The following is a 21,383-nucleotide window of genomic DNA, read 5'->3' as shown; positions in this document are numbered from 1 at the left end:
TACACCGATTTTCTTTGAGGAAAGCAGATAAGACTGTTGTGTGTTTTACAAAGCTCATTGCACATACAATCAGAACCGTGGCAGTGCTGGAAACACGCACTCTTATCTCGGTGTCTTGTGAGCAATCCAGAACATTATACATTACGGCAAACTTCTCACATCTCTTGTTTATTTTACAATGTGTTGTGAGTTCACAAAGCGGGGTCAGCCGAGACTGCTTCAGGTCCAATATGGTCAGACGGTGAAGTTTTAAGCGCTGTTTTTGCCCGGTGGGGTCTGGATCTGGAGAAGGCGAGCTAAACTCAACCCCACTCCCATAGTTACCGTTGCAACGTGCAGCTCATCTCCCTGTAAAAAAAGAAAGAACTTGCATTTCTATAGCGCCTTTCATGACCTCAGGACGTTCCAAAGCACTTTACAGCCAATGAAATACGGTTTGAAGTATGTTCACTGTTGTAATAGAAACATAGAAAATGGTGCAGGAGTAGGTCATTTGGCCCTTCGAGCCTGCACCACCATTCAATAAGATCATGGCTGATCATTCCCTCAGTATCCCTTTCCTGCTTTCTCTCCATACCCCTTGATCCCTTTAGCCGTAAGGGCCATATCTAACTTCTTCTTGAATATATCCAATGAACTGGCATCAACAACTTTCTGCGGCAGGGAATTCCACAGGTTAACAACTCTCTGAGGAAGAAGTTTCTCCTCAACTCAGTCCTGCCCCTTATCCTAAGACTGTGTCCCCTGGTTCTTGACTCCCCCAACATCAGGAACATTCTTCCCGCATCTAACCTGTCCAGTCCAGTCAGAATCTTATATGTTTCTATGAGATCCCCTCTCATCCTTCTAAACTCCAGTGTATAAAGGCATGGTTGATCCAGTCTCTCCTCATATGTCAGTCCAGCTATCCCTGGAATCAGTCTGGTGAACCTTCGCTGCACTGCCTCAGTAGCAAGAATGTCCTTCCTCAGATTAGGAGACCAAAACTAAACACAATTTTTCAGGTGGGGCCTCACCTATGCCCTGTACAACTGCAGTAAGACTTCCCTGCTCCTATACTCAAATCCCCTTGCTATGAAGGCCAACATACCATTTGCCTTCTTCACCGCCTGCTGTACCTGCATGCCAACCTTCAATGACTGATGAACCATGACACGCAGGTCTCGCTGCACCTCCCCTTTTCCTAATCTGCCGCCATTGAGATGATATTCTGCCTTCGTGTTTTTGCCCCCAAAATGGATAACCTCACATTTATCCACATTATACTGCATCTGCCATGTATTTGCCAACTCGCCTAAACTGTTCAAATCACCCTGCAGCCTCTTAGCATCCTCCTCACAGCTCACACCGCCACCCAGTTTAGTGTCATCTGCAAACTTGGAGATATTACACTCAATTCCATCACCTAAATCATTAATATATATTGTAAAGAGCTGGGGTCCCAACACTGAGCCCTGCGGCACTCCACTAGTCACTGCCTGCCATTCTGAAAAGGACCCGTTAATCCCGACTCTCTGCTTCCTGTATGCCAACCAGTTCTCTATCCACGTCTGTACATTATCCCCAATACCATGTGCTTTGATTTTGCACACCAATTTCTTGTGTGGGACCTTGTCAAAAGCCTTTTGAAAGTCCAAATACATCACATCTACTGGTTCTCCCCTGTCCACTCTACTAGTTACATCCTCAAAAAATTCCAGATTTGTCAAGCATGATTTCCCCTTCATAAATCCATGCTGACTTGGACCAATCCTATCACTGCTTTCCAAATGCGCTGCTATTTCATCCTTAATGATTGATTCCAACATTTTCCCACTACTAATGTCAGGCTAAGCGGTCTATAATTACCCGTTTTCTCTCTCCCTCCTTTTTAAAAAAAGTGGTGTTACATTAGCAACCCTCCAGTCTATAGGAACTGATCCAGAGTCGATAGACTGTTTGAAAATTATCACCAATGCGTCCACTATTTCGAGGGCCACTTCCTTAAGTACTCTGGGATGTAGACTATCAGGCCCTAGGGCTTTATTGGCCTTCAATCCCGTCAATTTCCCTAACACAATTTCCCGCCTAATAAGGATATCCTTCAGTTCCTCCTTCTCACTAGACCCTCGGTCCCCTAGTACATCCGGAAGGTTATTTGTGTTTTCCTTTGTGAAGACAGAACCAAAGTACTTGTTCAATTGGTCTGCCATTTCTTTGTTCCCCATTATAAATTCACCTGAATCCGACTACAAGGGACCTACTGAGCCACAGCCGACACCGTCATTCCCAGGGTCAGCCACATTAAAGCATTTGGGGCAAACTGTTTGCATCAGGATTAGGCCGGCCTGCCTTCGTTGGCGCTCAGTGCCCACATTGGGTTGCGTTGGGTCACTTTGCGTCTGTTGTAGGCCTTAAGTCCCCTCACTATATAAATGCAAGTTGTTGTTGTTGTACATGTATGTGAATGTCCAGTGAGCACAGGATAAGGCTTTAGTGGTGCCCCTATAGTTGAATAGCCAGGCCTCCACAGCCCAGGTCCTTGTTGCCGGTCCTGAGGCTAGACAACTCGATGCAGATGAGGGATCAAACCTTGTTGCTTTCTACCTCAGCATCATGACATCGGGGGGACCCCTAGAATAACACTCGGACTCCAAGGGTTCAGTTACGGGGCGAGACTACACAAACTAAGGTTGTATTCCCCAGAGTTTAGGAGGTTATGGGGGGATTTAATAAACATTTTCAGGATATTAAGGGGAACAAATAGGGTAGAGAGAGAGAGAAACTATTCCTGCTGGTCGGGGAGTCTAGGACGAGGGGACATGGTCTAAAAATTAGAGCCCGACCTTTCAGGAGTGAAATTAGGAAACATGTCTACACACACAGGGCGGTAGAAGTTTGGAACTCTCTTCCACAAACGGCAATTGATGCTCGATCAATTGTTAATTTTAAATCTGAGATTGATAACTTTTTGTTAACCAAAGGTATTAAAGGATATGGGCCAAAGGCGGGTATATGGAGTTAGTCGCAGATCAGCCATGATCTCATCGAATAGCAGAACAGGCTCGAGGGGCCGAATGGCCTCCTCCTGTGGCTAGGTTCCCCTTCGCTGTATTCAATTAAATCAGCCGGATGCACCCAGAGCCCTCGTGAGTTACACCAGCCAGTGTTTCTTTCTTGCTCTGCTCTGCATGATATCGTGTAGCCTCTGTGTGTGTGTGTGTGTGTGTGTGTAAAAGTAGAATAACTCAAAACATAATGTTTTAAATAATATAGGGATTTGACAGTAGAATCAGAGAACCATTTCCTCTGGTGGGGGAATCCAGTACAAGGGGGCATAATCTTAACATTAAAGCAGACCGGGATGATGTTGCCCTGCGTCACTTTGCTGAGTTCTTAAAGGAGCAGTCATATGGGGAGATGGCTTTGCAGGTCCGTCAGAACTACCACCAGGACTGTGAGGATGCTGTCAACAAGCAAATCAACATGGAACTCTATACCTCCTATGTTTATCTCTCTATGTCCTTTTACTTTGACCGGGATGATGTTGCCTGAGTCACTTTGCTGAGTTCTTCAAGGAGCAGTCACATGAGGAACGTGAGCATGCGGAGAAACTGATCTGGCCAGAACATCTGGGAGATCATGAAACATCAACCGTGCATTAACCATAACAGAGTCAGAGGGAGTGCTCTTACTCATGTGGCAGTGAACAACAGCGCCCTCCAGTGTTTGTGCAGCATATGCTTTCTATGCAAAAACCCCCGACTAGATTTACACCCCATGTACCAGGGGAAGTTTAAAAAACAAACGATACAGGGATGAGTGCTATCTCGTGGATTTTAAAGAATTATGTTGTTGATTAGTTTGAAAATTGGATTTTTTTTGTACTCCAACCAACATCACTAAAAAAAAATAAACCCAGATGATCTGGCCATGATCACATTGCTGTTTGTGGAAGCTTGCTGTGTGCAAATTGGCTGCCGCATTTCTTACATTAGAAGAGTGGCCACACTTCCAAAGTACTTCATTGGCTGTAAAGCGCATTGGGACGTCCTGAGGTCGTGAAAGGGGCTATATAAATGCAGGTCACTGAGTGAGGTTATTAAATTAGAGCATTCGGAGCAGGTTTGTGCTGTGAGCCTGTATGTACAGACTCATTATTTGTAGGACCAGTGCAGCCACCAAACCCACGACCTCCACCACCAAGAAGGACAAGGGCAGTAGGCGCAATGGAACACCATCACCTGCAAATTTCCCTCCACGTTTCATACAACATCCTGACTTGGAAATATATCGGCCTTTCCTTCATCGTCGCTGGGTCAAAATCCTGGAACTCCCTCCCTAACAGCACTGTGGGAGCACCTTCACCACACGGACTGTAGTGGTTCAAGAAGGCAGCTCACCACCACCTTCTCAAGGGGCAATAAATGCCGGCCTTACCAGAGACGCCCACATTCCAAGAATGAATTTAGAAAAATAAAGACTGAAAATGCTGGAAATACACAAGTCAGACAGCATCTGTGGAGAGAGAAAACATATTTCCAGCATCTGCAGTATTCTGCTTTGGTATCAGCATGGAGGAGACTTCGGTCTGGACTGAACTTTAACCCAGCTACTGAAACTGAAAGGTTAACCCACTGAAACGGTTCATTAATATTGCAGCTTTTTCTTAATAATTATATGTAGAAACAGATATTGCTCTCACTAATTAATTATACATCAGGTTTCCCAGACACAAAGTGAGTGTTGTGGCTCAGTGGGTAGCACACTCGCCTGAGTCAGAAGGCTCTGGTTCAAGTCCCACTCCAGAGACTTGAGCAGATAAATCTAGGCTGACATTCCCAGTGCAGTGCTGAGGGAGTGCTGCACTGTCAGATGTGCTGTTTTTCAGACGAGATGTTAAACCGAGGCCCCGTCTGCTCTCTCAGGTGGACGCAAAAGATCCCATGGCACTATTTTGAAGAAGAGCAGAGAAGTTCTCCCCGGTGTCCTGGGGCGAATTTTTATCCCTCAATCAACTTAACAAAAACAGATTATCTGGTCATTATCACATTGCTGTTTGTGGGAGCTTGCTGTGCGCAAATTGGCTGTTGCGTTTCCCACATTACAACGAACAGTGACTACACTCCAAAAGTACTTCATTGGCTGTAAAACACTTTGAGACATCTGGTGGTGGTGAAAAGCGCTATATGAATGCAAGTCTTTTATTTTTCTACACAATGTATTACAGGGTGGATCAAGGGGGCTATGAGAAATTACCATTATAAATGTTCCTAGTCAGTCAGTGGATTTTTTGCCAGATTATTTTGGAAATAGAGGATGTATTCAGGCAACTGAATCCTTACCCTGAAGTTGCACCTGCAGCTTGCTGTCGAGCTGAACAGGTCAGAAACTTTCAGCTAAAAATAAATATCTATTCTTCCTCGACAGAGCGACAGTGCCACCTGCTGCACGTTTGCTGCATTGCACAAAGCGACAATTATGAACATTCCCAGAACTTGTATTTATATAGCGCCTTTAACGCAGTGACATGTCCCAAGGCACTTCACAGGAGTGTTATCAGATAAAAAAATTGACAGCGAGCCACAGAAGTAGAAATTAGGGTAGGTTTTCATCATCATCATAGGCAGTCCCTTGGAATCAAGGAAGACCTACTTCCACTCCTAAAGTGAGTCCTTTGGTGGCTGAACAGTCCAATGCGAGAGGCACAGGCCCTGTCCCAAGTGGGGCAAACATTTGTGGGGGGGAAGGGGGCGGGTAGGATTGATTTGCAGCACGCTCCTTCCGCTGCCTGCACCTGACCTCTTCACGCTCGCGGCGTTGAGATTCGAAGAGCTCAATGCGCTCCCCGATGCACCCTCTCCACCTAGGGCGGTCTTCGGTCAGGGTCTCCCAGGTATCAGTGGTGATGCTGCACTTTACCAGGGAGGCTTTGAGGGTGTCCTTGTAATGTTTCCGCTGCCCACCTTTGGCTCGTTTGCCGTGAAGGAGCTCCGCATAGTTAAGGATTTTAAGGAGCGTCTTGAAGGAAGAGAGGTAGAGAGGTCCGAGCAGGAAATGCCAGAGCTTGGGGGCCCAGGCAACAGAAGGCACGGCCATCAATGGTTGAGTGATTACAATCACGGGGCGGAATTAGAGGAGCACAGACATCTCGGAGGGTTGTGGTGCTGGAGGAGATTACAGAGATAGGGAGAGATTTGTAAACAAGGATGAGAATTTTGAAATCGAAGTGTTGTTTAACCGGAAGCCAACGTAGGTCAGCGAGCACAGGGGGTGATGGGTGAGCGGGACTTGCTGAGAGTTAGGACACGGGGCAGCGAGCACTAGGACACGGGGCAGCGAGCACAAGGGGGTGATAGGCGAGCAGGACTTGGTGTGAGTTAGGACACGGGGCAGCGAGCACAGGGGGTGATGGGTGAGCGGGACTTGGTGCGAGTTAGGACACGGGCAACCAAGTTTTGGATCACCTCTAGTTATACTTATAAGAGCATAAAAATAGTGAAGGAGAAAAGAAGCCAATTTAGCCTATCAAAGGTCGACCCTGCATCTTAATTTCCCCCCCCCCCCCTACTGGTTCAAAACAAAACTGCACCTCATTTCTATTTGCATCCGTGCAGAAAAACTGTGTGCAGTATTCAGCATTTCATGCTACCTTGCATTTATATAGCACCTTTAACGTAGTGAAACATCCCAAAGTGTGTTCTCAAACAAAACTAGACACCGAGCCGCATAAGGAGTTATTCGGACAGGTGACCAAAAGCCTGGTCAAAGCGGTAGGTTTTAAGGAGCGTCTTAAAAAGTAGAGAAGCGGAGAGGTTTAGGGAGGGAATTCCAGAGCTTAGGGCCCAGGCCGCCAATGGTGGAGCGATGGAAATCGGGGATGCACAAGAGGCCAGAATTGGAGGAGCGTAGAGACCTGAGAGAGTTGTTGGCTGGAGGCAATGTTTCCGATAAGATGAGTGGAAACACAGCTCTCTGCCTGTCCTATGCAGCCCGGGACCGGCTTTTACAACGTTAGGTTTTGTACTGCGCACCCAAAAAACAGAAACATTGGCTGAAGGAGATTCATCATCATCATAGGCAGTCCCTCAAAATCGGGGAAGACTTGTTTCCACTCTAAAAGTGAGTTCTTGCGTGGCTGAACAGAGCAATACGGGAATTACAGTCTCTGTCACAGGTGGGACAGACAGTGGTTGAACGAAAGGGTGGGTGGGGAGTCTGGTTTGCCGCACTCTTTCCGCGGCCTGCGCTTGTTTTCTGCATGTTCTCGGCCACGAGACTCGAGGTGCTCAGCGCCCTCCCAGATGCTCTTCCTCCACTTAGGGCGGTCTTTGGCCAGGGATTCCCAGGTTAGTATTGGGGAGGGGCAAGGCCCAAAGGAGGGATTTGAACTTGAGGAAATCGAGGTGTTGCCTGAGCGGGAGCCAATGTCGGTCAGCGAGCACAGGTGAGTGATGGGTAAGCGGGACTTGGTGTAAGTTAGGACATAGGCAGCCAAGTTTTACATGAGATTAGCCGCTGGGGCAAGGTATCAGGAGGCTGTGTCTGCACCGCTAGAGTTGCGCCCAAAGAATCAGCTCCTTGAAGAACATGAAGGAGCGATTTTTAATTTGAAGAGAAAAGGCTAACAAAGAATTCGGCTCATAATTCATCCAAAGATTCTAATGCCCCTCCATTGTAGCATCCAATGTTCCTGCTACATCAGGCTAGATACTGAGAGGTTGTTTCCCCCGGGCTGGAGTATAGAACCAGGGGGTCACAGTCTGAGGATAAAGAGGTCAGCCATTTAAGACTGAGATGGAGAGGAATTCCTTCACTCAGAGGGTGGTGAATCTTTGGAATTCCCTGCCCCGGAGGGCTGTGGATGCTGAGTCTCTGAGTACATTCAAAGCTGAGAGCGATAGATTTTTGGACTCTAGGGGAAATCGAAGGATATGGAGATCAGGCGGGAAAGTGGAGTTGAGGTCAATGATCAGCCATGATCTTATCGAACGGGGGAGCAGGCCCGAGGGGTCGTATGGCCGACTCCTGCTCCTATTTGTTATGTTCTGATCACAATAGTGACTACAATTCAAAAGTACTTTGTTAGTTATAAAGTGCTTTGGGAGGCTGTGAAAGGCGCTACAGAAATGCACGTTCTTTCCTTTCTTAAACAATTCCAGAGTTTTTGCCTCCACTGCTCTATCTGGAAATTTATTCCACACAATCATAGGAACATATAAAATAGGTGCAGGAGTAGGCCAGTCAGCCCTTTGAGCCTGCACCACCATTCAATCTGATCATGGCTGATCATGCATCTTCAGTACCCCTTTCCTGCTTTCTCTTCATATCCCTTTAGCCATAAGGGCCACATCTAACTCCCTTTTGAATATATCTAACAAACTGGCCTCAACAACTTTCTGTGGCAGAGAATTCCACAGGTTCACAATTCTCTGAGTGAAGAAGTTTCTCCTCATCTTGGTCCTAAATGGCTTACTCCTTATCCTGGTTCTGGACTTTCCCAACATCAGGAACATTCTTCTTACATCTAACCTGTCCAATCCCGTCAGAATCGTTCTTTGCATTGTTGTTAGTTTGAACCAGGGTCCCCACAGTCTATTCGAACTAACATTCCAGGTTAACTTTTTCTATGCCTTCAATAATCTTGCGTATGACAAAAACCTCCTTGCCAGTTTGCCGGGGTGGGGGGGGGAAAGAAGAGAAGTCCATGCCTCTCCAGTCAGTCCTCATAATGCAAACCAGCGACTGGGGATCAGCCTCACTGTCTCTGCTTGTATATCTCAAGTCTAAGTAATCATCACAATCCACCCTCACTTTCCCACCCCCAAAACACTTGCAATCAGCTTAGTAAACCAATAAAATCCAGTCGAAAGTAAAGGCAGGCGATATGATGCAGGGAGCTTGGCAGAGTGGAGCGAGGGTAGAAAGTACCTGTGAATATGCGCTCGTCATACCCATTCGTATTGACATTTCCTGGCAACTGGCAAAAGGTATTCATTAAAAGCAAAATGTATACAGTGAATGGCAATTCTACCTGCCAAGATATATTGGCGGAACAAATTGTGTGCTCAAAGTCTTAAACAATCCGCTCTGTGCAAACAGCAAAAATTCAGTGTGGTAAAACAAACAGCAGAGCGAAGGAACGGCGAAGGAATTGACTGCGGTGAGGTTCAAGTGTCCAAAAAAGAACATTTAAACTGGCAACAAATCAAACCAAAGGCGAGAAAGCAGGGTTTCTTTCACTCTGGGAAGTGACTGAGACGATTCATGAATCGCTCTGATCCTGGGAACAGGAAGAGGAAGATAAGCAGAAAGACTTGTGCGCTGTTTCAGACTCCCATATGGAGGTGGGAAAACTGATCCTTCGGACACTGGGAGTCCACGTTAGGGTTTGTTTTTCTATCTGTTGGCCAACTCGCATTATTTTTCAGATAGCTAATTCAGAGTCTCAGACAATAGAGCAGGGTTCTCGGGCATGTTTCCAGTAAAGTGGACAAAGGAGAACCAGTTGATGTGGTATATTTGGACTTTCAGAAGGCTTTCGACAAGGTCCCACACAAGAGATTAATGTGCAAAGTTAAAGCACATGGGATTGGGGGTAGTGTGCTGATGTGGATTGAGAACTGGTTGTCAGACAGGAAGCAAAGAGTAGGAGTAAACGGGTACTTTTCAGAATGGCAGGCAGTGACTAGTGGAGTGCCGCAAGGTTCTGTGCTGGGGCCCCAGCTGTTTACATTGTACATTAATGATTTAGACGAGGGGATTAAATGCAGTATCTCCAAATTTGCAGATGATACTAAGTTGGGTGGCAGTGTGAGCTGCGAGGAGGATGCTATTAGGCTGCAGAGTGACTTGGATAGGTTAGGTGAGTGGGCAAATGCATGGCAGATGAAGTATAATGTGGATAAATGTGAGGTTATCCACTTTGGTGGTAAAAACAGAGAGACAGACTATTATCTGAATGGTGACAGATTAGGAAAAGGGAAGGTGCAACGAGACCTGGGTGTCATGGTACATCAGTCATTGAAGGTTGGCATGCAGGTACAGCAGGCGGTTAAGAAAGCAAATGGCATGTTGGCCTTCATAGCGAGGGGATTTGAATACAGGGGCAGGGAGGTGTTGCTACAGTTGTACAGGGCCTTGGTGAGGCCACACCTGGAGTATTGTGTACAGTTTTGGTCTCCTAACTTGAGGAAGGACATTCTTGCTATTGAGGGAGTGCAGCGAAGGTTCACCAGACTGATTCCCGGGATGGCGGGACTGACCTATCAAGAAAGATTGGATCAACTGGGCTTGTATTCACTGGAGTTCAGAAGAATGAGAGGGGATCTCATAGAAACGTTTAAAATTCTGACGGGTTTAGACAGGTTAGATGCAGAAAGAATGTTCCCAATGTTGGGGAAGTCCAGAACCAGGGGTCACAGTCTGAGGATAAGGGGTAAGCCATTTAGGACCGAGATGAGGAGAAACTTCTTCACCCAGAGAGTGGTGAACCTGTGGAATTCTCTACCACAGAAAGTAGTTGAGGCCAATTCACTAAATATATTCAAAAGGGAGTTAGATGAAGTCCTTACTACTCGGGGGATCAAGGGTTATGGCGAGAAAGCAGGAAGGGGGTACTGAAGTTTCATGTTCAGCCATGAACTCATTGAATGGCGGTGCAGGCTAGAAGGGCTGAATGGCCTACTCCTGCACCTATTTTCTATGTTTCTATGCCAGTGTTTTGAATCCACCAAGTTTGGAAACCACCGCTGTAGTCTCGAGTTGTTTTACTTCTAGTGATCTGGGAGTTGGCGCGAACATCAATTTCTGCTAACAGCAGTGGTTCAGTGAGGCTGTATTTGCATCGTTGGTAACATTTTTATTCAGCTTGTCGCATTTCCGGCTCTCCCCAGGTCATACAGTGAGCCTGATGAGCGGCTCTGATAATGCTGAGCTCCTTTCTCCCCTCCTCCTCCCTCCAAAAAGGGCCGTGGGGCGCAGCTCCACAAGGGCTGGCTGCCCTGGGTCAGCCATTCTGCGAAGTCTTGACCCCAGACTGAGTGGCAGCAACCTCGTCTGGGCCAGGCTCGATCCAGACATCAATAGCCAGACGCCCTTGCCCCCAATAACTGCAGTCACTCAGAGCACCTGCCTGCTCATTGGTTTCCAACCAGTTGTTAATAGATAGGGATGTGATAAGGGGAACTCATTATAAATGGGATGGGAGGGAGGGAGGAGGAAAGAAAAAGGGACTCGTGATATTAAACATAAATGGAGTGTAGCAATTGTCAAACAAAAGTAGCCCAACTCATTTCAAGTTTACAAAAGTAAAAAATCCAGTACTTCAATACCCAATGTGAATTAACAGATGGCAGATTATCCATTTAGAGTTGCATATCACCAGAAGTTGGATGCATTCAGTTGGAACTGATGCAGTTAGGCATTATACCAACAATCTGCAGAACCAGTAATGTTTCTTCAATGTAAGGTAGTGCACGCTGTAGTTGCACAGATCCAGACCAGGAAGTGTGTGTTGCAGCACGAGGCAATACATGTACTCTTCATCCATCCACAGTGCAAACCAAGTCTAAAAACTGCTCATTCCTTTCAAAATAAATCTTCAAACACTGACTGCCCAACTTGAGGCGGACAGTTTCTGGAGACACACGCACACACAACTAACTCTGCATATTACTTTATGAACAATTTTAATGGGAAATTAATTTACTACTTGGATAGTGGAAGAAACACGTAAATAAAATATTCACTGACAAGCAGACCATTTCAGATTAAAACATGTTCAAGCAAAAATCTATTATTAGTTTAGCTAGTTACCATGTACAGCCCAAGTAAATTCTAACAAAATTATGTCTTACAAAAAGCTTATGGTACAAGAGTACAGAAAGGTGTTGCTATGATGTTGATTTGCATTTACACACATACAAAAAGGGGTTTGTTCTAAAGTGCATCGTCTCAACTGAATAGCAGCAGCTCAAAACACGCGTGATGCCAGGGTTTAACCAGGGCTAGGTGATCAACGTAAATTTATTTTTTAAATACGCATGGCGGGCATTATCCTACTTAATAAAAAATGAATCAGCAAAAGTGTCACCATAGGAAGCTGCGGTCTAAAAGTAGGGTGCCTACTTGCTCTTCAGAAACTGCAGCCAATCTATAAATGCAAGTTCTTTCTTTCAGTGATACTGACCATTTGTTCAAAAAGTCCCGAAACAAAAGATCATGATTAATCTACATGTGAAAGGTATAAAATGGTATCCACATGTAACAGGAGCAGGGTGCTCACACACGGTAAAATACATAATTTATCGGGTGCAATGAAAAGGCACCTGAATAGCGAATATATACGTAACAAGCTAGCAACGGTACTATTGTTCCAATTCAAATACAGTTTACAGCATCGTTGATACCAAGTTCACCCTAATTTTGCATAGCATTATCTACCCGGCAGTGTTTTAACAACTGTCCAACATTGCTGGAGGGGTTATTCTGTTGAAGGAAGTTTGAACATGACATTTGGCATTTACGGCTTTCTGCGTCTGCAAGTGAAAGGGAGAAAAGAAGAAATTAAGATGCCATCTGATGTAAATCATTCAGCAGTGAAGAGGAAGGATCTTTATTTTTTGGTTGCACTGTCCCAGAGAGCTGCTTTCTTTCCAGACCGTTCTGTTGGCACCACTGGTGCCCCCCAATTGGCTGAAGTCACTCTCCTGCCTGAGCAGGCTGTATAAGAACACAAGATCTAGGAGCAGGAGTGGGCCATACGGCCCCTCGAGCCTGCTCCGCCATTCAATCATGGCTGATTTTTGATCTCAACTCCGCTTTCCCGCCCTATCCCTCGATTCTCCTACAGTCCAAAAATCTATCGATCTCAGCCTTGAATACACTCAATGACTCCGCATCCACAGCCCTTTAGGGGTAGAGAATTCCAAATATTCACACCTCTGAGTGAAGAAATTCCTCCTCATCTCTATATTAAATGGCCAACCCCTTATCCTGACATTTTGCCCCCTAGTTCCAGACTCTCTAGCCAGGGGGAAGCAACCTCTCAGCATCTACCCTGTCAATCCCCCTCAGAATCTTCACGTTTCAGTGAGATCACCTCTCATTCTTCTAAACTCCAGAGTATAGGCCCAATTAATCTCCTGACATTGGACAACCCGCTCATCCACAAGGATCAATCTAGTTGTTGCACTGCCTCAAAAGGCAAGTATGTCCTTCCTCAGACAAGGGAACCAAAACTGTGCACAGTATTCCAGGTGTGGTCTCATCTTTGATCATTAGCAAATAAAAGGAAGCCTCTGCAGATAGGCCATTCCTTCCAGAGGTTTGAACTCTCGAGCTGAACACATAGGTCATTCTGCAGGCGACCAGAGGAACACTTGCACTAATTTACTAACTATCTCAAAGTGGCGTTGCATTTCAGCAACAACATAAACAATTCAGGACTGATGACCTGCAAATGTGCTGAGACAATCGGAGTGAGATTCAACATGGGAAATAAAAAGTAAAGCAGAATAGGAGACGTACTTTGGTTGAGCATGATGCTGATATCCCGGTCCAAAGTTGCTTCCTGCCCTCATTTCAACAGCAACAGAACACTGAAAAACAGAATACCACAAGCTGAAATAGTAGTGTTCGTGGTCTTACTCAGATTAGCAATGATAACAAGCCGCTAGACATTAGCAGAGGAACGGAGGGGAAAAAATAGTTGAGGAAGCTCCCCTCCACTTGCCTTAGTCTTTAATGTGAAAAATACAGGCCCTTACCCTCGTCTCCACATCTGTCCATTCAGATTCTGTAGTCGCCTCTTGCTGAGGGGGTGCTGATTGCGAAGACCTACGTTTTCTAATAAATGAAGAGATAAAAAATATTAAAGGCAAGCATTATTCTCCAAGATTGCACTCGTAGGAACAGACAGTGTTTTGGGTCTATAGCTTTCTGGGACAAGGGGTTTGAGTTCCCACCCACCATGGTAATGTGCTACATATTACCGTCGGGGTAAGAATAGAATGTGATGTAACCAATCCTGTGTAGACCAGTTGACTACCAAGCTGGCTAGTTCCATTACCTCACGCACAAAGATAATGCAAGTCCTTCTATTGATTGACAAAGGGAAGGGACTGAAAACTGTGCTAAATAATGGGCCCCTATACTTGATGCACCCAGAAACCAGTGGAACAAAGTAGAAATTTGAAAGAATGATCAAGCCAACATAACAGCTTTTGGTTTAAAAAAAAAGGCAGAAAAAGCTCTATCAACTAAACCCACATCTACTGATTCAGCTAACTACACACGGGGGGCACTTTTACCGACTGCAGGTGAAGATAATCACACGGATTTTGCAAAAGAATGATTTGATTTTCTGGACACAAACTGGCTTCAAAGGGGTCACTCAGCCCAACAGTACACAGGAGCCAATTTAACTACAATTGCTAACCAAGAGTGATTCCGTTATTAGTTTATTCCGAAGGCATATTAAATTCATTATTCACCAAGTACCTTCACTGTTCCAGCTGGGGTTTCCCTTAAAATCAACACTTGCTACTTTCAATTTAAAAATGATTTAAGTAACCAGTGGCTTCAATGTTTAAAATGCTAAAAGTTAACACTCCTTTTAAAAATAAAGTGCCCTAAAACATACAGTAGATAAAGTGCACGGTGCTCATTTTACATCTTGCTGAGAACAAATACAAACCTGCACATTGAACACTTCTCACTCAAATTGCAAATGGGTACACACTTGCCCAGGACAGTCCCAAACATATTGAAGTTAAGGCGTGGTACTCCATTCAAAATAAATATTTTAATAAGACATATTACTGGGCATTAAGTGAGCTTAAGCCATTCTCCCCACAACTAAATCTGTGCATACAAGTTCAAGCCGAACTCTCAAAACTCAAGTTTTACTAAGAATCATTGCGAGCAGGTTAATTGCACAATACATACATACCTATTTACACCAGCAGGGGACTCTTGTTTTAGTCTCTCAATATCCGTGAACTGGACTGCCTGCCCACCGCCCAGTGTCTTGTACACTTCTCCCTATAAATGGAAACATTATACAACGATCACCAGCAAGGCATCATATTGGAGTTTCAAATACTACTTACAAGAAAAGATTTGAAAAAAAATTGTACGTTTTATATTGTGTATTTAAGAAAATTGTATCCAAAAGAATTGCCAGCCTGAAATCATTATCACTTTTACCTACAAACTTATTTGAACACATTATTTGAAGTTAAAAACTAGATAAGGCTATTAACACAGGAAGTTTGCTACAGTAAGCATTCTAAAATGAAGACTGATAGCAATTGGATTTCTCCGCAATGTTGTTCATTACCTTGATGAACTTGGTCTCAATCTCCCCATCCGATGCAAGCTCCTGGTGTGTCAACATGTACTTGTCACACTTAGCCAGAGCTTTTTCGTTTGGCACTGCCACGGTAATGGCATTGGGAATGTGTGGCTGCAGGACAGTGTCTATTTCCACGCTACCAACTGGCTTATGGTCTACCCAGCGTTCCCCACCCGCTGAGCGTGACCGTCTGTGGCGTAGGCGAATTGGTGGTGCATTCTAAGCAGATTGAAACAGGAATCAACAGAAATTGTCATCAGAGATTCCTAATTACAGGATCCCTTAAAGAACAGATTCGATTGAGCAAAAATAATTCAAAAGGAAAAGGAAAACAACATTGGCAGTATTCTGCCAAATCACATTGCTCTCATTAATAGGAAGAACAAATTTAACACATTTTAATTAAAAAACCCATGCCTTGATAGAAAATACCCTGGCAAGAACCAGAATCACATGTTGCATGCTAATAGGTTAGAAGTGTTTTTTTTTTAAATAAACACCGTTTTCCGATTTCATTTGCAAACTGCAAATATTATGGTAAAACTGCAACAGAATTGAGCTATTGGATTTAGGATACGCCGTTAGCCCAAATCAACGGTTTGGTTAACCAGTTTGAAAACACTCCAAGCTGAGTCATGTTAATAGCCGACTGCAAGTTAGGAAAAAGGAAGCTTCACGGTTATGCAAAGCAAGCCACCATGCACTAAAAACAGAACAAGGCTCGCTCAAACACTAATGCTTCCCCGAAATTAGGCAGAGGAACCATGCTACAAGACCTTAAGACATTTAGTAGCATACACACAGGCACTATCCAACTTTACATCTCCAATTGTATTTGTGCCAAAAAATCCCAAGTACATATTTAGGAAAAACAAACATGCACATCTCCGATGGGGAGAAGAGGAGAATACAAAGAGCAAGATGAAAGCAGGTTTGGTTACTCGTACATGCCAATAATCATGCTCGTCACACTATGAAACTCCCAAATCCCACTTTTTTGTTACATCTGGGCTATAAGCATTTGCTTCTGCAAGAAGGAAGATAAAGGAGGAACGAACAGTAGGCACCCAAACAGATTTTTTTTCTCCTTTTGGCATCAACTATCATAACAAAATTGTATAAATATGCACTGGAGGGCAAGGTAACAGGATCTTTACACGGGTTAAATCACAAGGGAGGTATGATCAGTCGCTCAAAAGGAAAAACGGTCCTATTGCCCTTCATTATAATTTATAATGCTCGCTCGATGTAATTGTAACATGCATGCATTTATTCACATTAATAAAAAACTGTACATAAGCAATGTCCTGTTTTGAGGGGTGATTAGCCAGCAGCATGAAAGTTTACTCAGGGTACTAAATATTAATGCCGTCTCAGCATTAAACACTGCAGTATTTGGCCAGACTCCGATCACTAGTGCAATTTATTTAGCCCATTGGGCTGATTTTAAAATTTGGAATAAAATTGAAAAGTTGCATATTAAGTTAAACATGTCATTGGTGTCAAAATAGCACTTGCATGCTGACTAGTGACATAGTTATTCTTTTTCGAAAGAAGCAGACATGTAAGTAACTTATTTCTAGTCGGCAATATTTAAAAGCTGAAGCCTTTAAGCCTTGTATATATCCACACATCTTGGAAAAGGACCATACTTCAACAAGTCTTGCATCAAATCACTGTTTTTCTACTCCACAAGCACACTAGCCACAGTTGTAATGATTAAGGATTGAAAGTACAGCCCCACTATTTTCTTCTCTTTATAGTTCAACTCTTCCAATTCCTTCTCTCCTCAAGGTCTTGCTCCTTTGTGGGATATTGATCCATGAGCACCAGTCACCCTCGTATCATCAGGCAATTCCACTATGGCAGCATCACAGCAGAGTCCAAGCCTGTGCTCACCCGGTGTCTCACTCCCTTTCCCACTGGGCTCACTGGATAGCAATCAGGAATAGGAGGGAATCCCTGGCGATTTTACTCTTTCAAGCTCAAGAGGCATCGAGAATGTGACTCCAGCTAACTAGCACAGAATCCAACCAGACACCTTCTACTCTGCATGGCTTAGAACGACACCCTGCCTTTACCAACCGAGGACAACGCAGTCTGTGGGAAGGAGGCTTGCCATCAATCAGAATAGATTACATTGCTAACTAACTCCATCTAAATCACACCACAAAATAGGTGGCTTGGAAACTAATTTTAGATTTTGAATCACTAAAAGTGGTTCCACTGCAAAAATACACAGCATCAGATAACAAGGTCTGCAGCTTCTTCAGAAGAAACTCCAGGTAGAATTGTACATGGAACAGAGTGTTATTATTAAACAGTGTCCATGATACAAGCCAAAATACCCAACGGCACTTTGTTTTTTTGCTTCTCTTCTTCCTCCGCAGAATCTTCCCAGTCTTGTCCCACACAGCCACATTCCCCTTCCACAGGGGCAGGAGGATCCACAGCTCCATCTTCCCACAACCGTTACACCACAAAAGGAACAGAGTAACCGCCAGAACTTGGGGCCAAGCGCACTAGCTGACCTGAAGCTTTGGGAATTACCCCTTGCTGTCGTCCACCTGAGCCAAGAAATAGCCGCTGGTGTGCAGAGAATACTTCTAAACTACCAGATGGACACCAAAAATTAAACCATCCCTTTTAAAAATGAATTATTAATAAAAATGTGTGGGTATACAAGAATTGTAAAACAAAACAATGTTTGCGACACAGCATCTACAGCAGAAGCAAGAATCTTATCCATACTGAATGAACAAGGTTCGTACGTACACATCTGTATAGATATACAGATGCTGATAGGAGAATGCCATGCAAGCCTCTGCTATTGCTCCAGTAAGTTTATTGCACGTGTTAAAACTAAACTTTAAACAGCATTTTCAATTCAAACACAGCAACCAACTTAAAGATTTCAATTAGAGACTGTTATGGCCTTTTAATCAGTTATCGGTGCCTTAGAGCATTCATCCAGTTGCACAGGTGAAGTACAACTGCGAATCTGACAATGGTGGTTAAAGCTGTAGGCACAAAACATAAGCAGAGCTACATAAGCAGCAGCACAGGTTGCTTGATGTCTCCACCAACAACACACAGATATTCTCGAAAACCATTCAGCACTTACCCCACATTTAATGGCTTCAAACTTTCTAGCTTACCCTTCCAGGCTGCAATTTAATAAGCGGGCACTGATCTTATAAACTGCATCTTAAGAGATTTGCTACATTTGCACAAGGGTATTGCTGTGACAGTAAACGGACAGATCCTTTTCTGTATAAGAAGCAACTCTGCCTTCTCCATTAAAAAATTAAAGCATTAACAATGTTTGCTTCAAAGTGCTGCAGTGCTGCTTATGTTGTAAGCCAATGATTCTAAATTCGGATCACACAAGACAACTGCTGAGAACTAGAGATTTAAGATGGAAACAACAATGAGATGATTGCAGTTTGTTGGAGCATTCTGTGCACTATGATGAGGTAGGAGGCAGGTTCGGTCCCCTATATCAAGAGGCCGGGCACTTACTCACAAGTCGCAGGGGCGTGGCAAGGAGCGTAGTTGGGAGGATTGATCCCCCAACTCCTTTCATATACTTTCTGGAAGCCAGCTCAGAGCAACATTGACGTATGCAAGCTGGTCACCCAGTGTTGGCAACAGTTGATGGCTAGCCAGAAGGAAAAACAAAAGATGGTGATTTTTAAAGAAAAAAAGGGACACCGTTCAGACACACTCCAACTCAAGTGTGAAATTGGGATTTTTCTAAAAACAGATTACTTATCCTTAACTAAGGAATGATGAGACATGCCGAGATTTTCTTTTTAAACATTTCAAACTTCTAAAGCTTAGCCAGCTCAAAGAGATTAGTTTATAATATCTCTTACAAACAGGTTTTCAGCTTCAAGAATATTCCCAAGCAGGAACTGTCAAACTGAATGTTCTCTTGCATCGAAGTTAAACTTGGCATTAATAATACATAACAGGCATGCCTTATTTACTGTGAATATAAAACGCCCCAAATATATTCAAGAGACTGTCCCCTCAGTTAGTCAAGTTGAGCTGGACTTACCACTCAAAATTCTATAATTCACAAGGGAGGAAAGTGGACCCGATACAAAGAGTGTTAAGTTAATTGTACAAGGGCCAAGAATCAAGGATACTCAGTTAAAAATCGTAATTGCAGTTTTCTGGAAAGTGCTCTAACTAGTAACATTTTTCTTCTTGTACCTTATAAACCAACCATTTTCAATAATGAACACTCTTGATTGGTGAACATAACAAGCAACAGCTCCTTCCAGCAAGGGGTGCAGAGCAGCATAGTACGGCATGCAAAAGAAAGAATGTAATCAACATTCCGTGGATACTGGCACCTGAAGCTAACTTCCTTCTGCCAATGACCAAACACATTCCTTCCACTCCCACAAACCATTTTAGATGGCTGCAAAGTTAAGCCATGACTCACACTAGGTAGACAAATCAGCAAGTAACTATGAATTAAAAACCTCATGTACACCACACACTTCCTGTAAATGTCACACTTACTCCATCACACAGTAACACACCAATTCCGACAAAACTGCGGAGATGGTACAGTTACCAGTATTTCCATAGTTAAGAAAAAATGCAATGTTCAAACCAGTTTAACAATCCATGAACTGCTTTCTCCCCAAGTTCTCCCCACTATTAATACAAGTTAGCAACTACAGTAATTCTCATTCCCTGCAACATGGGAGATATACATTTTCTCACAATTCTAGTCAACTTTTTCCTATTACAAATTCCTATGCCCAAATTTATAAATGGAAATTTCCTATGTAAACTTGTCACATTGTAAAGACATTCATCTACCAGTGGTGGCGCTGTAACATCTCCACTGTGGTAGGGTAAAATTACTTATAAATGTGGACATAGACATTTATTAATGGAGAACTTGACAGGAAGTGTACACGAACAAGATTTCTACATCAAAATAGATACACAACTTAGTTGATCTCCCATGATGTTGTTCAGAGAGTCTGAGGATACACTGCTTGATAACATTCTGAAATGTACGATAGGAAGTAAGTGTGACACTTAGAGGAAGTGTATGCTATGTGCAAGTGTTTTTTTTGCAAACCACTGTCTCTTAAACTATGCACTCCCATTGCAAAATGCTTCACTAACCCTCTGGGGTCCATCCCGGTCTACATCGGCTTTTCTTGTATAGCTGTTGATTTTGCAGCCGCCCAACTTGTTCACTCCCTGCCTTCTCTCTCGGAAATTGAAGTCCCTAACTTGTGGAGTCTCCAGCAGTCTATGCTTATTCTTAGGCAACGCACTACCATGTCTGTTCCAGTCTGGAGTTTTCTGTTCCCATTCGGAGACGCAAGAGGACACAGAGATGCTGCTGCAGGAGTTTGAGCGCCTATGCAGCTGTGGCCCAGGTACTGGGCAGTGCTGAGTAATGGCTAGGGGTAGTACTGTATTACCAGGACACTATAGAAAATAGGATGAAAAATTAGAAAGACAGCATGCAATGTCTAAAGCAATTTTGACATAACGATTAGCTTTCTCACACTATGTAATAATTACTAACGACAGTAATTCCTGTTCTATTTTTTCTTCCAGTTCTCATCTGCTAAAAAGTACCAATTCTTGCTGGGATATGGCTCCAATAGTATCAGCCACCCTGTGGTACCTCATGCAAGTACCATTCTTCATGTGGGACCCAAGACAACAGGTGTCAGGTTATTTGACTGTGGAAGGCAGCACTGCCAAACCATGATCTTAACCGGTTAACCGGAGATAGTCACGTGTCCACTTTCCAGCAGTCACTGGAGTTTCTTTTCATTACTTCAAAATTAGATATTGTTTCTGTCAAAACAGACTGATTTTGTAGGCACAACTCCAAGTCAGAACATTTGCAAATGAATATTGAAATAATCCACTTGCATTTTCCCTCTCGTGTGCCAATATCTAGGTATGACTGATTACTTTTCTAAAACTGCACAATTTTCCGTACCAGTTGACTGCCCTAGATTTCAATGCAAAATTTTTCTTGAATTAGTTTTGC

The 21,383-nt window shown here is 43.8% G+C and overlaps 1 protein-coding gene across 3 annotated transcripts in view; it reads right to left on the bottom strand.

Annotated features, from left to right (window-relative positions):
* Positions 1–11,699: 11,699 nt before the first annotated feature.
* kif23 (kinesin family member 23) overlaps positions 11,700–21,383 on the bottom strand; it is a 44,973-nt gene continuing 35,289 nt past the window's right edge. For 2 of the 3 annotated variants that reach the window (XM_070858540.1, XM_070858541.1), the window contains 6 exons: positions 20,495–20,806; positions 15,323–15,556; positions 14,933–15,024; positions 13,749–13,827; positions 13,510–13,580; positions 11,700–12,518 (listed from right to left, as the gene is read on the bottom strand). In XM_070858540.1, the coding sequence (XP_070714641.1) occupies positions 12,503–12,518; positions 13,510–13,580; positions 13,749–13,827; positions 14,933–15,024; positions 15,323–15,556; positions 20,495–20,806 (804 nt within the window). In that variant the 3' untranslated portion in view covers positions 11,700–12,502. The remainder of the gene's footprint in view (positions 12,519–13,509; positions 13,581–13,748; positions 13,828–14,932; positions 15,025–15,322; positions 15,557–20,494; positions 20,807–21,383) is intronic. The other variant, XM_070858542.1, reaches the window with a different exon arrangement.

Source organism: Pristiophorus japonicus, chromosome 17 (genome assembly GCF_044704955.1).
Source record: "Pristiophorus japonicus isolate sPriJap1 chromosome 17, sPriJap1.hap1, whole genome shotgun sequence".
Classification (NCBI taxonomy): Eukaryota; Metazoa; Chordata; class Chondrichthyes; family Pristiophoridae; genus Pristiophorus; species Pristiophorus japonicus.
The sequence above is the reverse complement of the archived record's forward strand: the minus strand, read 5'-3'. Positions and strand labels throughout refer to the sequence as shown.